Source organism: Oncorhynchus masou, chromosome 29 (assembly GCF_036934945.1).
Source record: "Oncorhynchus masou masou isolate Uvic2021 chromosome 29, UVic_Omas_1.1, whole genome shotgun sequence".
In the NCBI taxonomy this organism is placed as follows: Eukaryota; Metazoa; Chordata; class Actinopteri; order Salmoniformes; family Salmonidae; genus Oncorhynchus; species Oncorhynchus masou.
This window is the reverse complement of record NC_088240.1, coordinates 76,847,371-76,867,285: the sequence shown is the minus strand read 5'-3', so window position 1 is coordinate 76,867,285 and position 19,915 is coordinate 76,847,371. Positions and strand designations below refer to the sequence as shown.

Here is a 19,915-nt window from a genome sequence, read left to right as displayed (position 1 = left end):
TCTTTCGTAGACAGTCGTTACTGAGAGACCATGAGGAGGCGCATAATTGGCCCAGCGTCGTCCGGGTTAGGGGAGGATTTGCACGCTGACGGGCGTATTCGCGCTGGCACGGTCGCCAGGAGTACGGTGTTTACTCCAACATATTGATCTTCAACTAGTAGTCATAAACCACCTGAATATTGATCTTCAACTAGTAGTCATAAACCAGCTGAATATTGATCTTCAACTCGTAGTCATAAACCACCTGAATATTGATCTTCAACTATTGGTCGTAAACCACCTGAATATTGATCTTCAACTAGTAGTCATAAATCACCTGAAAATTGATCTTCTACTAGTAGTCATAAACCACCTGAATATTGATCTTCAACTATTGGTCGTAAACCACCTGAATACTGTTCTTCAACTAGTAGTCATAAATCACCTGAATATTGATCTTCAACTAGCTGTCATAAACCAGCTGAATATTGATCTTCAACTAGTAGTCATAAATAACCTGAATATTGATCGTCAACTATTGGTCGTAAACCACCTGAATATTGATCTTCAACGAGTAGTCATAAATCAACAGAATATTGATCTTCAACTAGTAGTCATAAACCACCTGAATATTGATCTTCAACTATTGGTCATAAACCACCTGAATACTGTTCTTCAATTAGTAGTCATGAATCACCTGAATATTGATCTTCAACTAGTTGTCATAAACCACCTGAATATTGATCTTCAACAAGTAGTCATAAATAACCTGAATATTGATCGTCAACTATTGGTCGTAAACCACCTGAATATTGATCTTCAACTAGTAGTCATACATCACCTGAATATTGATATTCAACTAGTAGTCATACATCACCTGAATATTGATCTTCAACTAGTAGTCATAAACCACCTGAATATTGATCTTCAACTATTGGTCGTAAACCACCTGAATACTGATCTTCAACTAGTAGTCATAAATCACCTGAATATTGATCTTCATCTAGTTGTCATTAACCACCTGAATATTGATCTTCAACTAGTAGTCATAAATAACCTGAATATTGATCTTCAACTATTGGTCGTAAACCACCTGAATATTGATCTTAAACTAGTAGTCATAAATCACCTGAATATTGATCTTCAACTAGTTGTCATAAACCACCTGAATATTGATCTTCAACTAGTAGTCATAAATAACCTGAATATTGATCTTCAGCTATTGGTCGTAAACCACCTGAATATTGATCTTCTACTAGTAGTCATAAATCACCTGAATATTGATCTTCATCTAGTAGTCATAAACCACCTGAATATTGATCTTCAACTATTGGTCGTAAACCACCTGAAAATTGATCTTCAACTAGCTGTCATAAATCACCTGAATATTGATCTTCAACTAGCTGTCATAAACCACCTGAATATTGATCTTCAACTAGTAGTCATAAATAACCTGAATATTGATCTTCAACTCGTAGTCATAAACCAGCTGAATATTGATCTTCAACAAGTAGTCATAAACCACCTGAATATTGATCTTCAACTCATAGTCATAAACCACCTGAATATTGATCTTCAACTAGTAGTCATAAACCACCTGAATATTGATCTTCAACTAGTTGCCATAAACCGCCTGAATACTGATTTTCAACTAGTAGTCATAAACCACTTGAATATTGATCTTCAACTAGTTGTCATAAATCACCTGAATATTGACCTTCATCTAGTAGTCATAAACCAGCTGAATATTGATCTTCAACTAGTAGTCATAAACCAGCTGAATATTGATCTTCAACTAGTAGTCATAAACCACCTGAATATTGATCTTCAACAAGTAGTCATAAATAACCTGAATATTGATCATCAACTATTGGTCGTAAACCACCTGAATATTGATCTTCAACTAGTAGTCATAAATCACCTGAATATTGATCTTCAACTAGTAGTCATAAACCACCTGAATATTGATCTTCAACTATTGGTCGTAAACCACCTGAATACTGATCTTCAACTAGTAGTCATAAATCACCTGAATATTGATCTTCAACTAGCTGTCATAAACCACCTGAATATTGATCTTCAACTAGTAGTCATAAATAACCTGAATATTGATCTTCAACTCGTAGTCATAAACCAGCTGAATATGTTATGTACTTGAGTGAAGACCCAAAAGCGGTTTTAACAGAAAACAGAGTTCTTTAATGAAAAACAGGAATGGCATAAATCCTCTTCCAACGTAGTCAATGGAACAAAAGAACGTAGTATAATGCAGGATGCACCTGCCAGGCAGACTCCGACAGGATAGGACAAGGTGGAAGCAAACGGGACGACAGCTTGCTTCTGGCATCAAAAACACAAACAAGAATCAGACACTGAAAGTAGCAGGAACAGAGAGAGAAATAGAGACCTAATCAGAGGGGGAAGAGAGAACAGGTGGGAAAGAGTGGATGAGCTAGTTAGGGGAGATGTAGAACAGCTGAAGAATGAGAGACAGAGAAGGTAACCTAAAAAGACCAGCAGAGAGAGACAGAGTGAAGAGAAAGGACAGGAACAGACATAACAAGACATGACAGTACCCCCCCCCACTCACCGAGCGCCTCCTGGCGCACTCGAGGAGGAAACCTGGCGGCAACGGAGGAAATCATCGATCAGCGAACGGTCCAGCACGTCCCGAGAGGGAACCCAACTCCTCTCCTCAGGACCGTACCCCTCCCAATCCACTAGGTACTGATGACCACGGCCCCGAGGGCGCATGTCCAAAATCTTACGAACCCTGTAGATGGGTGCGCCCTCGACAAGGATGGGGGGGGAGGGACGAGCGGGGGCGCGAAGAACGGGCTTAACACAGGAGACATGGAAGACCGGGTGAACGCGACGAAGATAGCGCGGGAGAAGAAGTCGCACTGCGACAGGATTAATGACCTGAGAAATACGGAACGGACCAATGAACCGCGGGGCCAACTTGCGAGAAGCTGACTTAAGGGGAAGGTTCTGAGTGGAGAGCCATACTCTCTGACCGCAACAATATCTAGGACTCTTGGTCCTACGCTTATTAGCGGCCCTCACAGTCTGCGCCCTATTACGGCAAAGTGCCGACCTGACCCCCTTCCAGGTGCGCTCGCAACGCTGGACAAAAGCCTGAGCGGAGGGGACGCAGGACTCGGCGAGCTGAGATGAGAACAGCGGAGGCTGGTACCCGAGGCTACTCTGAAAAGGAGATAGACCGGTAGCAGACGAGGGAAGCGAGTTGTGGGCGTACTCTGCCCAGGGGAGCTGTTCTGACCAAGACGCAGGGTTACGAAAAGAAAGACTGCGTAAAATGCGACCAACCGTCTGATTGGCCCGTTCGGCTTGACCGTTAGACTGGGGATGAAAGCCGGACGAGAGACTGACGGAAGCCCCAATCAAACGGCAAAACTCCCTCCAAAATTGAGACGTGAACTGCGGGCCTCTGTCGGAAACGACGTCAGACGGAAGGCCATGAATTCGGAAAACATTCTCGATAATGATCTGAGCCGTCTCCTTAGCAGAAGGGAGCTTAGCGAGAGGAATGAAATGAGCCGCCTTAGAGAATCTATCGACAACCGTAAGAATAACTGTCTTCCCCGCTGATGAAGGCAGTCCGGTGATAAAATCTAAAGCGATGTGAGACCACGGTCGAGAGGGAATGGGAAGCGGTCTGAGACGGCCGGCAGGAGGAGAGTTCCCAGATTTAGTCTGCGCGCAGACCGAACAAGCGGCGACAAATCGACGCGCGTCACGTTCCCGAGTGGGCCACCAGAAACGCTGGCGAATGGAAGCGAGCGTAACCCGAACGCCGGGGTGGCCGGCTAACTTGGCAGAGTGGGCCCACTGAAGAACGGCCGGACGAGTAGGAACGGGAACGAACAGAAGGTTCCTAGGACAAGCTCGCGGCGACGGAGTGTGAGCGAGTGCTTGCTTTACCTGCCTCTCAATTCCCCAGACAGTCAACCCGACAACACGCCCGTCAGGAGAATCCCCTCGGGGTCGGTGGAGACCTCAGAAGAACTGAAGAGACGAGATAAAGCATCAGGCTTGGTGTTTTTGAGCCCGGACGATAAGAAATAACAAACTCGAAACGAGCGAAAAACAGAGCCCAACGAGCCTGACGCGCATTAAGTCGTTTGGCTGAACGGATGTACTCAAGGTTCCTATGGTCAGTCCAAACGACAAAAGGAACGGTCGCCCCCTCCAACCACTGTCGCCATTCGCCTAGGGCTAAGCGGATGGCGAGCAGTTCGCGATTACCAACATCATAGTTACGTTCTGACGGCGATAAGCGATGAGAGAAAAACGCGCAAGGATGGACCTTGCCGTCAGAGAGAGAGCGCTGAGAAAGAATGGCTCCCACGCCCACCTCTGACGCGTCAACCTCAACAACAAACTGACTAGAGATGTCAGGTGTAACAAGAATAGGCGCGGATGTAAAACGATTCTTAAGAAGATAAAAAGCTCCCTGGGCGGAAACGGACCACTTAAAGCACGTCTTAACAGAAGTAAGGGCTGTGAGGGGAGCTGCCACCTGACCGAAATTACGGATGAAACGACGATAGAAATTAGCGAAGCCCAGAAAGCGCTGCAGCTCGACGCGTGACTTAGGAACGGGCCAATCAATGACAGCCTGGACCTTAGCGGGATCCATCTTAATGCCCTCAGCGGAAATAACGGAACCGAGAAAAGGGACAGAGGCGGCATGAAAAGTGCACTTCTCAGCCTTCACATAAAGACAGTTCTCCAAAAGGCGCTGGAGGACGCGTCGCACGTGCTGAACATGAATCGAGAGAGACGGTGAAAAAATCAGGATATCGTCCATGTAAACGAAAACAAAAATGTTCAGCATGTCTCTCAGGACGTCGTTAACTAGTGCCTGAAAGACAGCTGGAGCGTTAACGAGGCCGAAAGGAAGATCCCGGTATTCAAAGTGCCCTAACGGAGTGTTAAACGCCGTCTTCCACTCTTCCCCCTCCCTGATGCGCACGAGATGGTAGGCGTTACGAAGGTCCAATTTGGTGAAAAACCTGGCTCCCTGCAGGATCTCGAAGGCTGAAGACATAAGAGGAAGCGGATAACGATTCTTAACTGTTATGTCATTCAGCCCTCGATAATCCACGCATGGGCGCAGGGACCCGTCCTTCTTCTGAACAAAAAAAAACCCCGCTCCGGCGGGAGAGGAGGAGGAGACTATGGTACCGGCGTCGAGCGAAACCGACAAATAATCCTCGAGAGCCTTACGTTCGGGAGCCGACAGAGAGTATAATCTACCCCGGGGGAGTAGTTCCCGGAAGGAGATCAATACTACAGTCATACGACCGGTGTGGAGGGAGAGAAGTGGCCTTGGAACGACTGAACACCGTGCGCAGATCGTGATACTCCTCCGGCACCCCTGTCAAATCGCCAGGCTCCTCCTGTGAAGAAGAGACAGAGGAAACAGGAGGGATAGCAGACATTAAACAGGTCACATGACAAGAAACATTCCAGGATAGGATAGTATTACTAGACCAATTAATAGAAGGGTTATGGCGCACTAGCCAGGGATGACCCAAAACAACAGGTGTAAAAGGTGAACGAAAAATTAGAAAAGAAATGGTTTCGCTATGATTACCAGAGACAGTGAGGGTTAAAGGCAGCGTCTCACGCTGAATCTTGGGGAGAGAACTACCATCTAAAGCGAACAAGGCCGTGGGCTCCCTAACTGTCTGAGAGGAATGTCATGTTCCCGAGCCCAGGTCTCGTCCATAAAACAGCCCTCCGCCCCAGAGTCTATCAAGGCACTGCAGGAAGCAGATGAACCGGGCCAGCGGAGATGGACCGGAAAGGTAGTGCGTGATCCAGAAGGAGAGGCCTGAGTAGTTGCGCTCACCAGTAGCCCTCCTCTTACTGATGAGCTCTGGCTTTTACTGGACATGAGGTGACAAAATGACCAGCGGAGCCGCAGTAGAGACAGAGGCGATTGGTGATTCTCCGTTCCTTCTCCTTGGCCGAGATGCGGATACCCCCAGCTGCATAGGCTCAGCATCCGAGCCGGCGGAGGAGGGTGGCAGTGATGCGGCAGGTGGCAGTGATGTGGAGAGGGGAGCAACGGAGAACGCGAGCTCCTTTCCACGTGCTCGGCAACGAAGATCAAACCGTCGCTCTATGCGAATAGCGAGAGCTATTAAGGAGTCCAGACTGGAAGGAACCTCCCGGGAGAGGATCTCATCCTTAACCTCGACGAGGAGACCCTCCAGAAAACGAGCGAGCAAAGCCGGCTCGTTCCAGTCACTAGAGGCAGCGAGAGTGCGAAACTCAATAGAATAATCCGTTATGGATCGATTCCCCTGACATAGGGAAGACAGGGCCCTGGAAGCCTCCTCCCCAAAAACAGAACGGTCAAAAACCCGTATCATCTCCTCCTTAAAGTCCTGATACTGGTTAATACACTCAGCCCTCGCCTCCCAGATTGCCGTGCCCCACTCACGCGCCCGTCCGGTAAGGAGAGAAATGACGTAGGCGATGCGGGCTGCGCTCCTGGAGTAAGTGTTGGGCTGGAGAGAGAACACCACATCACACTGAGTGAGGAATGAGCGGCACTCAGTGGGCTCCCCAGAGTAACACGGCGGGTTGTTGATCCTGGGCTCCGGAGACTCGGAAACCCTGGAAGTGGGCGGTGGATCGAGGTGGAGTTGGTGAACCTGTCTTGTGAGGTCGGAGACTTGGACGGCCAGGGTCTCAACGGCATGTCGAGCAGCAGACAATTCCTCCTCGTGTCTGCCTAGCATCGCTCCCTGGATCTCGACGGCGGAGTGAAAAGGGTCCGGAGCCGCTGGGTCCATTCTTGGTCTGATTCTTCTGTTATGTACTTGAGTGAAGACCCAAAAGCGGTTTTAACAGAAAACAGAGTTCTTTAATGAAAAACAGGAATGGCATAAATCCTCTTCCAACGTAGTCAATGGAACAAAAGAACGTAGTATAATGCAGGATGCACCTGCCAGGCAGACTCCGACAGGATAGGACAAGGTGGAAGCAAACGGGACGACAGCTTGCTTCTGGCATCAAAAACACAAACAAGAATCAGACACTGAAAGTAGCAGGAACAGAGAGAGAAATAGAGACCTAATCAGAGGGGGAAGAGAGAACAGGTGGGAAAGAGTGGATGAGCTAGTTAGGGGAGATGTAGAACAGCTGAAGAATGAGAGACAGAGAAGGTAACCTAAAAAGACCAGCAGAGAGAGACAGAGTGAAGAGAAAGGACAGGAACAGACATAACAAGACATGACAGAATATTGATCTTCAACAAGTAGTCATAAACCACCTGAATATTGATCTTCAACTCATAGTCATAAACCACCTGAATATTGATCTTCAACTAGTAGTCATAAACCACCTGAATATTGATCTTCAACTAGTTGCCATAAACCGCCTGAATACTGATTTTCAACTAGTAGTCATAAACCACTTGAATATTGATCTTCAACTAGTTGTCATAAATCACCTGAATATTGATCTTCATCTAGTAGTCATAAACCAGCTGAATATTGATATTCAACTAGTAGTCATAAACCAGCTGAATATTGATCTTCAACTAGTAGTCATAAACCACCTGAATATTGATCTTCAACAAGTAGTCATAAATAACCTGAATATTGATCATCAACTATTGGTCGTAAACCACCTGAATATTGATCTTCAACTAGTAGTCATAAATCACCTGAATATTGATCTTCAACTAGTAGTCATAAACCACCTGAATATTGATCTTCAACTATTGGTCGTAAACCACCTGAATACTGATCTTCAACTAGTAGTCATAAATCACCTGAATATTGATCTTCAACTAGCTGTCATAAACCACCTGAATATTGATCTTCAACTAGTAGTCATAAATAACCTGAATATTGATCTTCAACTAGTTGTCATAAACCACCTGAATATTGATCTTCAACTAGTAGTCATAAATAACCTGAATATTGATCTTCAACTATTGGTCGTAAACCACCTGAATATTGATCTTCTACTAGTAGTCATAAATCACCTGAATATTGATCTTCAACTAGTAGTCATAAACCACCTGAATATTGATCTTTAACTATTGGTCGTAAACCACCTGAATACTGATCTTCAACTAGTAGTCATAAATCACCTGAATATTGATCTTCAACTAGCTGTCATAAACCATCTGAATATTGATCTTCAACTAGTAGTCATAAATCACCTGAATATTGATCTTCAACTAGCTGTCATAAACCACCTGAATATTGATCTTCAACTAGTAGTCATAAAAACCTGAATATTGATCTTCAACTCGTAGTCATAAACCAGCTGAATATTGATCTTCAACAAGTAGTCATAAACCACCTGAATATTGATCTTCAACTAGTAGTCATAAACCACCTGAATATTGATCTCCAACAAGTAGTCATAAACCACCTGAATTTTGATCTTCAACTAGTAGTCATAAACCACCTGAATATTGATCTTCAACTAGTTGCCATAAACCGCCTGAATACTGATTTTCAACTAGTAGTCATAAACCACTTGAATATTGATCTTCAACTAGTTGTCATAAATCACCTGAATATTGATCTTCTCAGGATTTGGCCAGGGTTGTTCCGGGTTTTGGTCACTAGATGCCCCCATTGTGCTTTTTGACCTTATGTTTTTTCCCTTGTTCCCCATTATTATTTGCACCTGTGCCTCGTTTCCCCTGGGTCCTGACAGATCTTCATCTAGTTGTCATAAACCAGCTGAATATTGATCTTCAACTAGTAGTCATAAACCACCTGAATATTGATCTTCAACTATTGGTCGTAAACCACCTGAAAATTGATCTTCAACTAGCTGTCATAAATCACCTGAATATTGATCTTCAACTAGCTGTCATAACCACCTGAATATTGATCTTCAACTAGTAGTCATAAATAACCTGAATATTGATCTTCAACTATTGGTTGTAAACCACCTGAATATTGATCTTCAACTAGTAGTCATAAATAACCTGAATATTGATCATCAACTATTGGTCGTAAACCACCTGAATATTGTTCTTCAACTAGTAGTGATACATCACCTGAATATTGATCTTCAACTAGTAGTCATAAACCACCTGAATATTGATCTTCAACTATTGGTCGTAACCCACCTGAATACTGATCTTCAACTAGTAGTCATAAATCACCTGAATATTGATCTTCAACTAGTTGTCATAAACCACCTGAATATTAATCTTCAACTAGTAGTCATAAATCACCTGAATATTGATCTTCAACTAGTAGTCATAAACCACCTGAATATTGATTTTCAACTATTGGTCGTAAACCACCTGAATACTGATCTTCAACTAGTAGTCATAAATCACCTGAATATTGATCTTCAACTAGTTGTCATAAACCACCTGAATATTGATCTTCAACTAGTAGTCATAAACCACCTGAATATTGATCTCCAACAAGTAGTCATAAACCACCTGAATTTTGATCTTCAACTAGTAGTCATAAACCACCTGAATATTGATCTTCAACTAGTTGCCATAAACCGCCTGAATCCTGATTTTCAACTAGTAGTCATAAACCACTTGAATATTGATCTTCAACTAGTTGTCATAAATCACCTGAATATTGATCTTGTCAGGATTTGGCCAGGGTTGTTCCGGGTTTTGGTCACTAGATGCCCCCATTGTGCTTTTTGACCTTATGTTTTTTCCCTTGTTCCCCATTATTATTTGCACCTGTGCCTCGTTTCCCCTGATTGTATTTAAACCCTTAGTTTCCCTCAGTTCTGTGCTCTGTGTTTGTATGTTAGTACCCAGCCCTAGTGTTCTGTGTATTCTTGTCGATTCCGGTGGATGCTCTTGTGGAATTCTGTTTTTGTTTTTGAGTATCTCTTGAGGCTTTTTTGTGCTATACCTACCACCTTTTGGATTTGCCATTTTGTATTGAAGGACTTCTCCTTTTTACTTTATTAAATACACCGTCTTAAGTACTGCTGTGTCTGCCTCATCTTCTGGGTTCTGCTGACTATTCGTGGCTCAGTTAGTTAAGTGACTGTTTCTCACTCCGGAGACCCAGGTTTGTAACCGGGTCCTGACAGATCTTCATCTAGTAGTCATAAACCAGCTGAATATTGATCTTCAACTAGTAGTCATAAACCAGCTGAATATTGATCTTCAACTATTGGTCGTAAACCACCTGAAAATTGATCTTCAACTAGCTGTCATAAATCACCTGAATATTGATCTTCAACTAGCTGTCATAACCACCTGAATATTGATCTTCAACTAGTAGTCATAAATAACCTGAATATTGATCTTCAACTATTGGTTGTAAACCACCTGAATATTGATCTTCAACTAGTAGTCATAAATAACCTGAATATTGATCTTCAACTATTGGTTGTAAACCACCTGAATATTGTTCTTCAACTAGTAGTCATAAATAACCTGAATATTGATCGTCAACTATTGGTCGTAAACCACCTGAATATTGTTCTTCAACTAGTAGTCATAAATCACCTGAATATTGATCTTCAACTAGTAGTCATAAACCACCTGAATATTGATCTTCAACTAGTAGTCATAAATCACCTGAATATTGATCTTCAACTAGTTGTCATAAACCACCTGAATATTGATCGTCAACTATTGGTCGTAAACCACCTGAATATTGTTCTTCAACTAGTAGTCATAAATCACCTGAATATTGATCTTCAACTAGTAGTCGTAAACCACCTGAATATTGATCTTCAACTATTGGTTGTAACCCACCTGAATACTGATCTTCAACTAGTAGTCATAAACCAACTTAATATTGATCTTCATTTGTTTTTTCTTGAAGGTTGTGTCATCTTTAAAAATGTATTCAACTAGTAGTCATAAATCACCTGAATATTGATCTTCAACTAGCTGTCATAACCACCTGAATATTGATCTTCAACTAGTAGTCATAAATAACCTGAATATTGATCTTCAACTATTGGTTGTAAACCACCTGAATATTGATCTTCAACTAGTAGTCATAAATAACCTGAATATTGATCTTCAACTATTGGTTGTAAACCACCTGAATATTGATCTTCAACTAGTAGTCATAAATAACCTGAATATTGATCGTCAACTATTGGTCGTAAACCACCTGAATATTGTTCTTCAACTAGTAGTCATAAATCACCTGAATATTGATCTTCAACTATTGGTTGTAAACCACCTGAATATTGATCTTCAACTAGTAGTCATAAATAACCTGAATATTGATCGTCAACTATTGGTCGTAAACCACCTGAATATTGTTCTTCAACTAGTAGTCATAAACCACCTGAATATTGATCTTCAACTAGTTGCCATAAACCGCCTGAATACTGATTTTCAACTAGTAGTCATAAACCACTTGAATATTGATCTTCAACTAGTTGTCATAAATCACCTGAATATTGACCTTCATCTAGTAGTCATAAACCAGCTGAATATTGATCTTCAACTAGTAGTCATAAACCAGCTGAATATTGATCTTCAACTAGTAGTCATAAACCACCTGAATATTGATCTTCAACAAGTAGTCATAAATAACCTGAATATTGATCATCAACTATTGGTCGTAAACCACCTGAATATTGATCTTCAACTAGTAGTCATAAATCACCTGAATATTGATCTTCAACTAGTAGTCATAAACCACCTGAATATTGATCTTCAACTATTGGTCGTAAACCACCTGAATACTGATCTTCAACTAGTAGTCATAAATCACCTGAATATTGATCTTCAACTAGCTGTCATAAACCACCTGAATATTGATCTTCAACTAGTAGTCATAAATAACCTGAATATTGATCTTCAACTCGTAGTCATAAACCAGCTGAATATTGATCTTCAACAAGTAGTCATAAACCACCTGAATATTGATCTTCAACTCATAGTCATAAACCACCTGAATATTGATCTTCAACTAGTAGTCATAAACCACCTGAATATTGATCTTCAACTAGTTGCCATAAACCGCCTGAATACTGATTTTCAACTAGTAGTCATAAACCACTTGAATATTGATCTTCAACTAGTTGTCATAAATCACCTGAATATTGATCTTCAACTAGTAGTCATAAACCACCTGAATATTGATCTTCAACTAGTTGCCATAAACCGCCTGAATACTGATTTTCAACTAGTAGTCATAAATCACCTGAATATTGATCTTCAACTAGTAGTCATAAACCACCTGAATATTGATCTTCAACTATTGGTTGTAACCCACCTGAATACTGATCTTCAACTAGTAGTCATAAACCAACTTAATATTGATCTTCATTTGTTTTTTCTTGAAGGTTGTGTCATCTTTAAAAATGTATTTTTATATCAAGAACATTTTCAACCATCCAGCACAGATCTGGTTGGCCAAGTCTCCTGGAGAGAAAGCAGGATTTTCTTTCCATCCCTATTTTAAAGAGATTGATCCCAAATGACAAAATATTAAACGTTAATGTCCTTACCTTCAAAGCAGTCTATGGACAAGCAGATTCCAATCTATGATTTGGTTACCCACTACCATCAACCATTAATAGTAACATTTCCTGTGCAGAGCCTTTATGTAGTGTTAACACTCCTCTCCATGTGTCCCATATAACTTTCCACCTGATAACATGGATCAATCCCAGCTTCCAACCGTCCCACTGTTTTTAGCATTTGCCTGTCTCTCTACCTCATTTAATTACTGTGTCAAAGTGTCAAACTACCTAAAAAAATTGTAAAGAAAACATGTTAGCATTCTTCACATTATCTACCCCAAAAAAGTAACAAAGTAGTCACATTTGGAGTGTTCATTTAATGTTCAAAGCATCCTGAATAAACCTAATTTTCCACCCTTGTAATAAGCCTAAGCCATGTCAAAATACATAGAATTTCAGGATATTCACTTTAAAACAGTAAACCCCCAGTCCCTCGTCTATGGATTGGCCAGGGGGCAATGACATTCACATAGCAAATCTCACTCCAAACTTTCTTCAAATGTTGGTAGCCCTGAATTGTTGCAATGCACTAAAATAGTAAAATAGTAATAAATATTGCATGACTTCGTTATCATACATTTACTACAATGATGTACACATATTAACATTGAAAATATTCTAAAATAATATATCTGTATTACTTGCTATGAAAGCATCAATTTCAACATTTTACAGCTTGTACAGTGCATTTGGAAAGTGTTCAGACCCCCTTACTTTTTTCACATTTTGTTATGTTACAGTCTTATTCTAAAATGGATTAAATATTTGTTTTCCTCATCAGTCTAAGCACAATATCCCATGATGATAAAGTGAAAATGGGTTTTTAGAAATACCTTATTTATATTTGTATTCAGACCCTTTGCTATGAGACGCGAAATTGAGCTCAAGTGCATCCTGTTTCCATTGATCATCCTTAAGATGTTTTTTACAACTTGATTGGAGTCCACCTGTGGTGAATTCAATTGATTGGACATGATTTAGAAAGACACCTGTCTATATAAGGTCCCACAGTTGACAGTGCACATCAGAGCAAAAACCAAGCCATGAGGTCGAAGGGATTGTCCGTAGAGCTCCGAGACAGGATTGTGTCGAGGGACAGATCTGGGGAAGGGTGCCAAAACATTTCTGCAGCATTGAAGGTCCCCCAAGAACACAGTGATCTCCATCTTTCTCAAATGGAAGAAGTTTGGAACCAATAAGACTCTTCCAAGAGCTGGCTGCCTGGCCAAACTGAGCGATCAGGGGAGAAGAGCCTTGGTCATGGAGGTGACCCTGAACCCGATGGTCCCTCTGTGACAGAGCTCTAGAGTTCCTCTGTGGAGATGGGAGAACCTTCCAGAAGGACAACTGTCTCTGCAATACTCCACCTAGAAGGCCTTTGTGGTAGAGTGGCCAAACAGAACTCCTCAGTAATAAGCACATGACAGCCCGCTTGGAGTTTGCCAAAAGGCACCTAAAGGACTCTTAGACCATGAAAAAACAAGATTCTATGGTCTGCTGAAACCAAGATTGAACTATTTGGCCTGAATGCCAAGCGTCACATCTGGAGGAAACCTTGCACCCTCCCTACGGTGAAGCATGGTGGTGCCAGCATCATGCTGTGGGGATGTTTTTCAGCGGCAGGGACTGGGAGACTAGTCAGGATCGAGGGAAAGATGAACAGAGTAAAGTACAGAGAGATCCTTGATGAAAACCTGCTCCAGAGTGCTCAGGACCTCAGACTGGGGTGAAGGTTCACCTTCTAACAGGACAATGACCCTTAGCACACAGCCAAGACAAAGCAGGAGTGGCTTCAGGACAAGTCTCTGAATGTCCTTGAGTTGCCCAGCCAGATCCCGGACTTGAACCCGATCGAACATCTCTGCAAAGACCTGAAAATAACAGTTGTAATGGCTGTCAAAGGTGCTTCAACAAAGTACAGAATTTGCAAAAACATCTAAAAACCTGTTTTTACTTTGTCATTATGGGGTACTGTGTGTAGATTGATGAAGGGGGAAAACTATTTCATCCATTTTAGAATAATCGATTTTAGAATAAGGCTGTAACGTAACAAAACGTGGAAAAAGTCAAGGGGTCTGAATACTTTCCGAATGCACTGTACATACAAAGTATCCACTCGGTTATTACTCAAATATACACATAATTCTGTCTGCCTACGTATTCTCCTGGGGACTGGAGTGGTCTTTGACCTCTGTGGAGCCCAAGTTGTCTGTGGGCGGATAGCTGGGTTCGGGGGGCTTGTAGGCCAACTCACTGAAAGAAAAAATAACATCTGTCTGTCTGTCTGTCTGTCTGTCTGTCTGTCTGTCCATCCATCTGTCTGATTTGTCCGTTCTCTGTAGTGTCTTACCTCTCTCCATCTCTCTCTGTAGCAGCCTGGAGAGGGAGACAAAAACCAACAGGGGTCGTCAGTATTTCCCAAAAACACATCAATTAGATATTCACTGATAAAAGAGGAAGTGCTTCCATCTTCAGTATGGGTTACCTTGGGCTTCTGTGGGAGTGGCACCCCTCCCATCTTTCTAGGCCCCCCAAGAGTGTCAAAAGAATTACTGCGTACCCTCATGGCTCTCTGCAACAAAGACAGGAAATATGGATGCCAAGTCCAAAACCCACCCTTTCCCCACACTGTAGTGGAAAGTCAAGGATTTCTGACCTCACCTTAAAGTTTTCGATGAACCCTCCACTCCCCTCAGTCACACCCCTCATCCCCTCAGAAGTCGAGAGGGTGGACACAGGCGAATCTCCCATCATGCACTGGGAGCGGGTGGACAGTTCCGCCTGCAGACCCTCCAGGAGGGATGAACGAGTGCGTAGCTTGAAAAGATAGGATGAGAGGAGAGAGGGAGGCAGAGACGGAGGAGAGAAGGAGGCAGCATAGAGGAGTTAAGTAAGAAATGGGGAGCAGAAGAGAGGAATTAGAGAAGAGGAAATACTTGTGTCTTAGGTTTCTGTTCCACTTAAAAAGATACCAGATTTGCATCTAGAAAGTCTTTGCCTGTGTGAATGCAATGCCTCAAGCATTACTGTATACATTTATAATGGTGTTAGAGTTGTTCTTCTGTGGTTACCTCCAGTCTACTGAACCTCTCAGCCTTATAACAGGAGATCTCTGCATTGATAAGCTTGGTCAGAAGGAACTCTCTCAACAGGGAGCTCTGGAAGATAGGCCAACAGAGACACACTGAGAATGCATCATGGTCTTTTACCTTGTCACCAAGTTCAGATGTGAATTCTGCTCACCTCTGTGAATATGGGAGGATCAGGGAGGGAGGGACCAAAGGGAGGTACATCGTCTCTGGCTGTGACTGACACCTGCAAACAGACCACTTCCAGGTTTGAAAAAGGCTTTCCATTCAGTGATAAAAGATCAATGTGTCTCTCATTTTGTTTTATCTTCTTACCTGGAACACCCCTCCTCCTCCTGCCTCCTCCCCCTCCCCCTCGTCCCCCACTCTCTTCCTCACCCTCCTGACTACTAGGAAACAGTGCAGGAAGTGTGAGCCGATGACATCAGACAGAAAAGGGGTGTGGCCCTCCTGGTAAACAACAGCAACGATGTCGTTGCCAATGTGTCTCTTCCTCTGTAGCTGTAAGGAGTAATGAGCAGAGGGTAAGCGGGAGCCACTTGAGCTGGGTTGAAGTGATTGACTGTGGGTGAGGATGATTTGGTGTCGTTATTCAGGCTAACCTGTTGTGTATCGCCCTCTGTGAAGGGCAATTTGGTGGACACATGGAACATGATCTCTCTGCCGTGGAAGGAAGTGAAGACCGCATCATTTCCTGTCTGGCCGTGATACACGTCCAAACCTCCTCGGAACCTGGAAGAGAGGGAGGGAGAGAGAGAATGTGGGAGAGAAAGAGGGAAGAGGCAGCCGGGGAGAGGGAGTGACAGTAAGCTGCTGGTATCTTCTTATTCATCTCTTCCTGTTACAATGTCATATTTCTGTAATTCTCCATAAGGCCATGTCACCATGTAGGTTACTGTACATTACCCAGTGAACCCTTGAAGTGCGACTGTAGCTCCCAAAATAGAGAGGAATTCTTGAAACTCTTCACTTTCCTCATTGTTACAGAGTATGTCCTCCTCTGTCAACTGTAAAAGATAGAGAGAAAATATGAGAGGTAATGTACAGTAGACAAGTGCCACTATTTAATGCTTCCAAGCTTCTGCCTGCATTCCAGTTATTTACCTGTCCCTCTCTCTGATACAAAACACCAAACTTGAAATTCGGAGACACTCTGTGTTCATCAAATGCTGTTATAAGATCTGGTGCCTGAAAGACAGAGAGGGGAAGAGAGAAAGAAAGAAGCAAAGAGAGGGAGAGAGAGATAGAGAGATAAAAGGGGAAGAAGAGAGCACACATTTTTTGTCAAAATGGTCTCAGGGTTTAGAGGTCATTTGAGGAGTACATTCTGTGTAACATGAAGGCCTAAACATTTGGGAATGTGTACAGTGAAAAAGAAGTACCTTGAGGTAACTGACCACATCAAATCTGGACACAGTCACACTGTCGCATAGCATCTGAAAAGGACATGGTCAGTTTGGGTTTTTTCAATGATGGTAAATGTTTTCAGTAAAAGCACAGTAAAGGTTCATCTAAAATACACACGTCTGTTGGAGAGACTAGTAATGGTACCTTGGCCAGCTCCACAGCAGACGGGATGTTTGGGAACAGAGACACAGAGAAAACCCCATGCATAGAGCATTCCCTCATCCTGGAAAGGAAAGACAGACGTAATAACTGTTGCTCATGGAATTCACCAGGGTGTTTCATTACATTAATTGAATAAATTATATTCTTTCTGATATAACCTCAGTATCACTCTCAGCCTCTTCTCTTCTTCCTCCAAACAGACAGAGAGAAGGAGGGGTCCCAGGGAAGGGTCCACTGCTGTGAACGAGTGATGATACTGACATAGGAGAGAAAGTCACACAGCTACTATGTATGTATTTCATCATCTTGGATCATAGTCCATCTCTACCATCAAATGGAACAGAATAAGAGTAGTCCTATGGGCGGTACTCTACTAACTCGTGAGCGGAAGAACTGCTGGTAGAATGTGGCCTCGCTGTCTCTCTCCATGATGTCATAGGTCTCTGGGTCTAGTCCATAATGAGAGGATGTCGGACTGGTCTCAGCAAACTTCTGTAGCGGGGGGTCTATCCAGTAACCACCCAGCTTTGGAGGCAGGATCAGAGGAAGGTCACGACCTATCTTCAAAAGCTGAGACTTTCAAAAGGGTGAGATGATAATTAAACGTCTGGTGTATCCAATTAAATGTAGATCCTGCAGTATCCGTGGAATGATGTTTGAACTGACATGCTCATGGTTGCATCAGCAAACCTAATAATGGGTTTTATGTATGGTGGTATGAGTGTTATAACTATTGTGATATCAGTGTTTTAGGGAACAAAAACATCTATATCATTGAGAATATTGAAAGGTCAATGTCAACACACACACGTGTGCACACAAATCTTGACATTATATTTTAGGAGAAAGACTCACCCTCAAAGGCAGAGGGAATTCACAGCGCTGTTCATCTAGCCTGCTGCTCTGATGAAGGAGAGTGAAGATAACAGTGACTGACTGATTGACTAACTGGGGAGAGAACTGTTGTACACACAGAGACTACACAAAACAGAGAGGGAATGATGCTGTACACTCACCTGCAACTTCTCAATGATCTCAAACAGCTCTGTCACCTTACATGGAAAACACAGACAGACAGATTCAGACAGATAGACCAACATACAGAGTCAGACAGACAGACCAACATACAGAGTCAGACAGACAGACCAACATACAGAGTCAGACAGACAGACCAACATACAGAGTCAGACAGACAGACCAACATACAGTCAGACAGACAGACCAACATACAGTCAGACAGACAGACCAACATACAGAGTCAGACAGACAGACCAACATACAGAGTCAGACAGACAGACAAACATTCAGAGTCAGACAGACAGACAAACATACAGAGTCAGTCAGACAGACAAACATACAGAGTCAGTCAGACAGACAGACAGACAGACAGACAGACAGACAGACAGACAGACAGACAGACACATGGGAGGTTGAGGGAGAAATAGGAAGAGAAAGAGAAACAACGTTAGACAAACACAGATGCAGGGAAATGCAGGGACACTAAATTAGTGACGATGTGATCAACAAATGCAAAAAGGATATGATGAAAGACACATTATCACAATGAAGTCCTTGTACCTTCTGGTTGCTGCCAGCAGAAAGGAACGGTTTGGTCTCGCTGGTAGGGGAGTCCAAAATATCCAGATTGCTGTGTTCTAAAGGTTCTGGTCTGCTGCAACAGGTGGAATGACAGAGCAAAGCAATGCAACCCATCACTTTTCCTATTCGTCAACTGCAAGTGTATCAAGCTTTAAATCCAGTGTAAAATGACCAGCGAGAAATAAACAACATCTAATGTGGATAAAGGTAAATAAAGGTATTTCACATTTTTTCTCACCTAGTCTCATTTTCACATATGAACTTGTCCACACTGTGAATAGGGAAAGTGGTAACTCCTTAGACAATGTGCCGCATGACATTAAGAACTACTTCTATTATCAACTATTTGAAGATTTTATTCAGATTCTGACACTAGAACCAAAGCATTTTAATTTGTTCTCAATACTGTGACTGTTACTCACCCTCCATATGCCCCAAAAGTGAAACTTCTCTTTCTGGAGAAGAACTTCTCATTTCTGCTGTCTCTCTCCATCGTTCTGTGTGGGTGTTAGTGCTTGTGAGTGCCAGTGTGCTAGCTATAGTCAATCAGTACTGCCTAGGGATGAATTAAATCACTCCCCTCCCTCTCTCTCTCTCTCTCTCTCTCTCTTTCTCTCCTCTCTGCCCCCTGCCTCTCACTCATTTAATCTCTATACTTCCTTCCCTATATCCTGCTGTCAGCCAGACGAGCAATATTAACCCCATCTTGGCCGCAGGGACACATGCACTGATGGATAACAAACCCCCACGACCCTGCCCTGACATGCAGTACATGTATGGACACAGAGACAGAGGGGTCGCTAGGTATCGATCACCATGCTCTAAGAAACACAGATAGTGGTCTCACTGACTTGGTGTGTGTAAAGATAGGAATGGTAAATAAATAAATAAACGCATGAGCGATTGCCTCTTTAGACCTGTTACCCTTTGAGTCTGTAGAACCATCAATTATTGACAGCACATACTGAGAGAGGTGCAAGGCAGCGGGAGAGGAGAGGAGAGAGGAGGGGAATGGGGAGGGGTGGTCGTGGAGGGGGAGGGGTGTTGAGGCACACTGCTAAAGGGGGAATACAAAAGAGGAAGGGAGGTTAGACATACTGTATCTATGAACACAAGTATTTAAACAAATCTTTGTTATCAAGGAAGATTTTTCATATCAATCAAAATACCATTTTCTGTGTTTGCAA

At 42.8% G+C, this 19,915-nt stretch overlaps 1 protein-coding gene across 1 annotated transcript; it reads right to left on the bottom strand.

Moving 5' to 3' along the window:
* Window positions 1–13,213: 13,213 nt before the first annotated feature.
* LOC135519762 (rap1 GTPase-activating protein 2-like) lies at window positions 13,214–19,221 on the bottom strand. Its single transcript, XM_064944986.1, has 18 exons — window positions 19,151–19,221; window positions 18,708–18,801; window positions 18,146–18,181; window positions 17,985–18,032; window positions 17,508–17,705; window positions 17,288–17,385; window positions 17,112–17,190; window positions 16,943–16,996; window positions 16,665–16,748; window positions 16,467–16,567; window positions 16,163–16,292; window positions 15,876–16,061; window positions 15,715–15,786; window positions 15,543–15,629; window positions 15,133–15,288; window positions 14,957–15,043; window positions 14,822–14,847; window positions 13,214–14,724 (listed from the first exon to the last, which is right to left on the bottom strand). The coding sequence occupies exons 1-18, from the start codon at window positions 19,219–19,221 to the stop codon at window positions 14,625–14,627; spliced, it is 1,707 nt and encodes a 568-aa protein (XP_064801058.1). The 3' UTR covers window positions 13,214–14,624.
* Between the last annotated feature and the right edge of the window lie 694 nt (window positions 19,222–19,915).

Excerpts from the sequence above, each read along its gene's own strand:
- LOC135519762 (XM_064944986.1), bottom strand. The coding sequence starts at position 19,221 with ATGGAGAGAGACAGCAGAAATGAGAAGTTCTTCTCCAGAAAGAGAAGT. Across the intron at positions 16,997-17,111 it reads CTGCTGTGGAGCTGGCCAAG|ATGCTATGCGACAGTGTGAC; the intron begins GTACCATTACTA and ends TGTCCTTTTCAG. Across the intron at positions 16,568-16,664 it reads TGTATCAGAGAGAGGGACAG|TTGACAGAGGAGGACATACT; the intron begins GTAAATAACTGG and ends TATCTTTTACAG.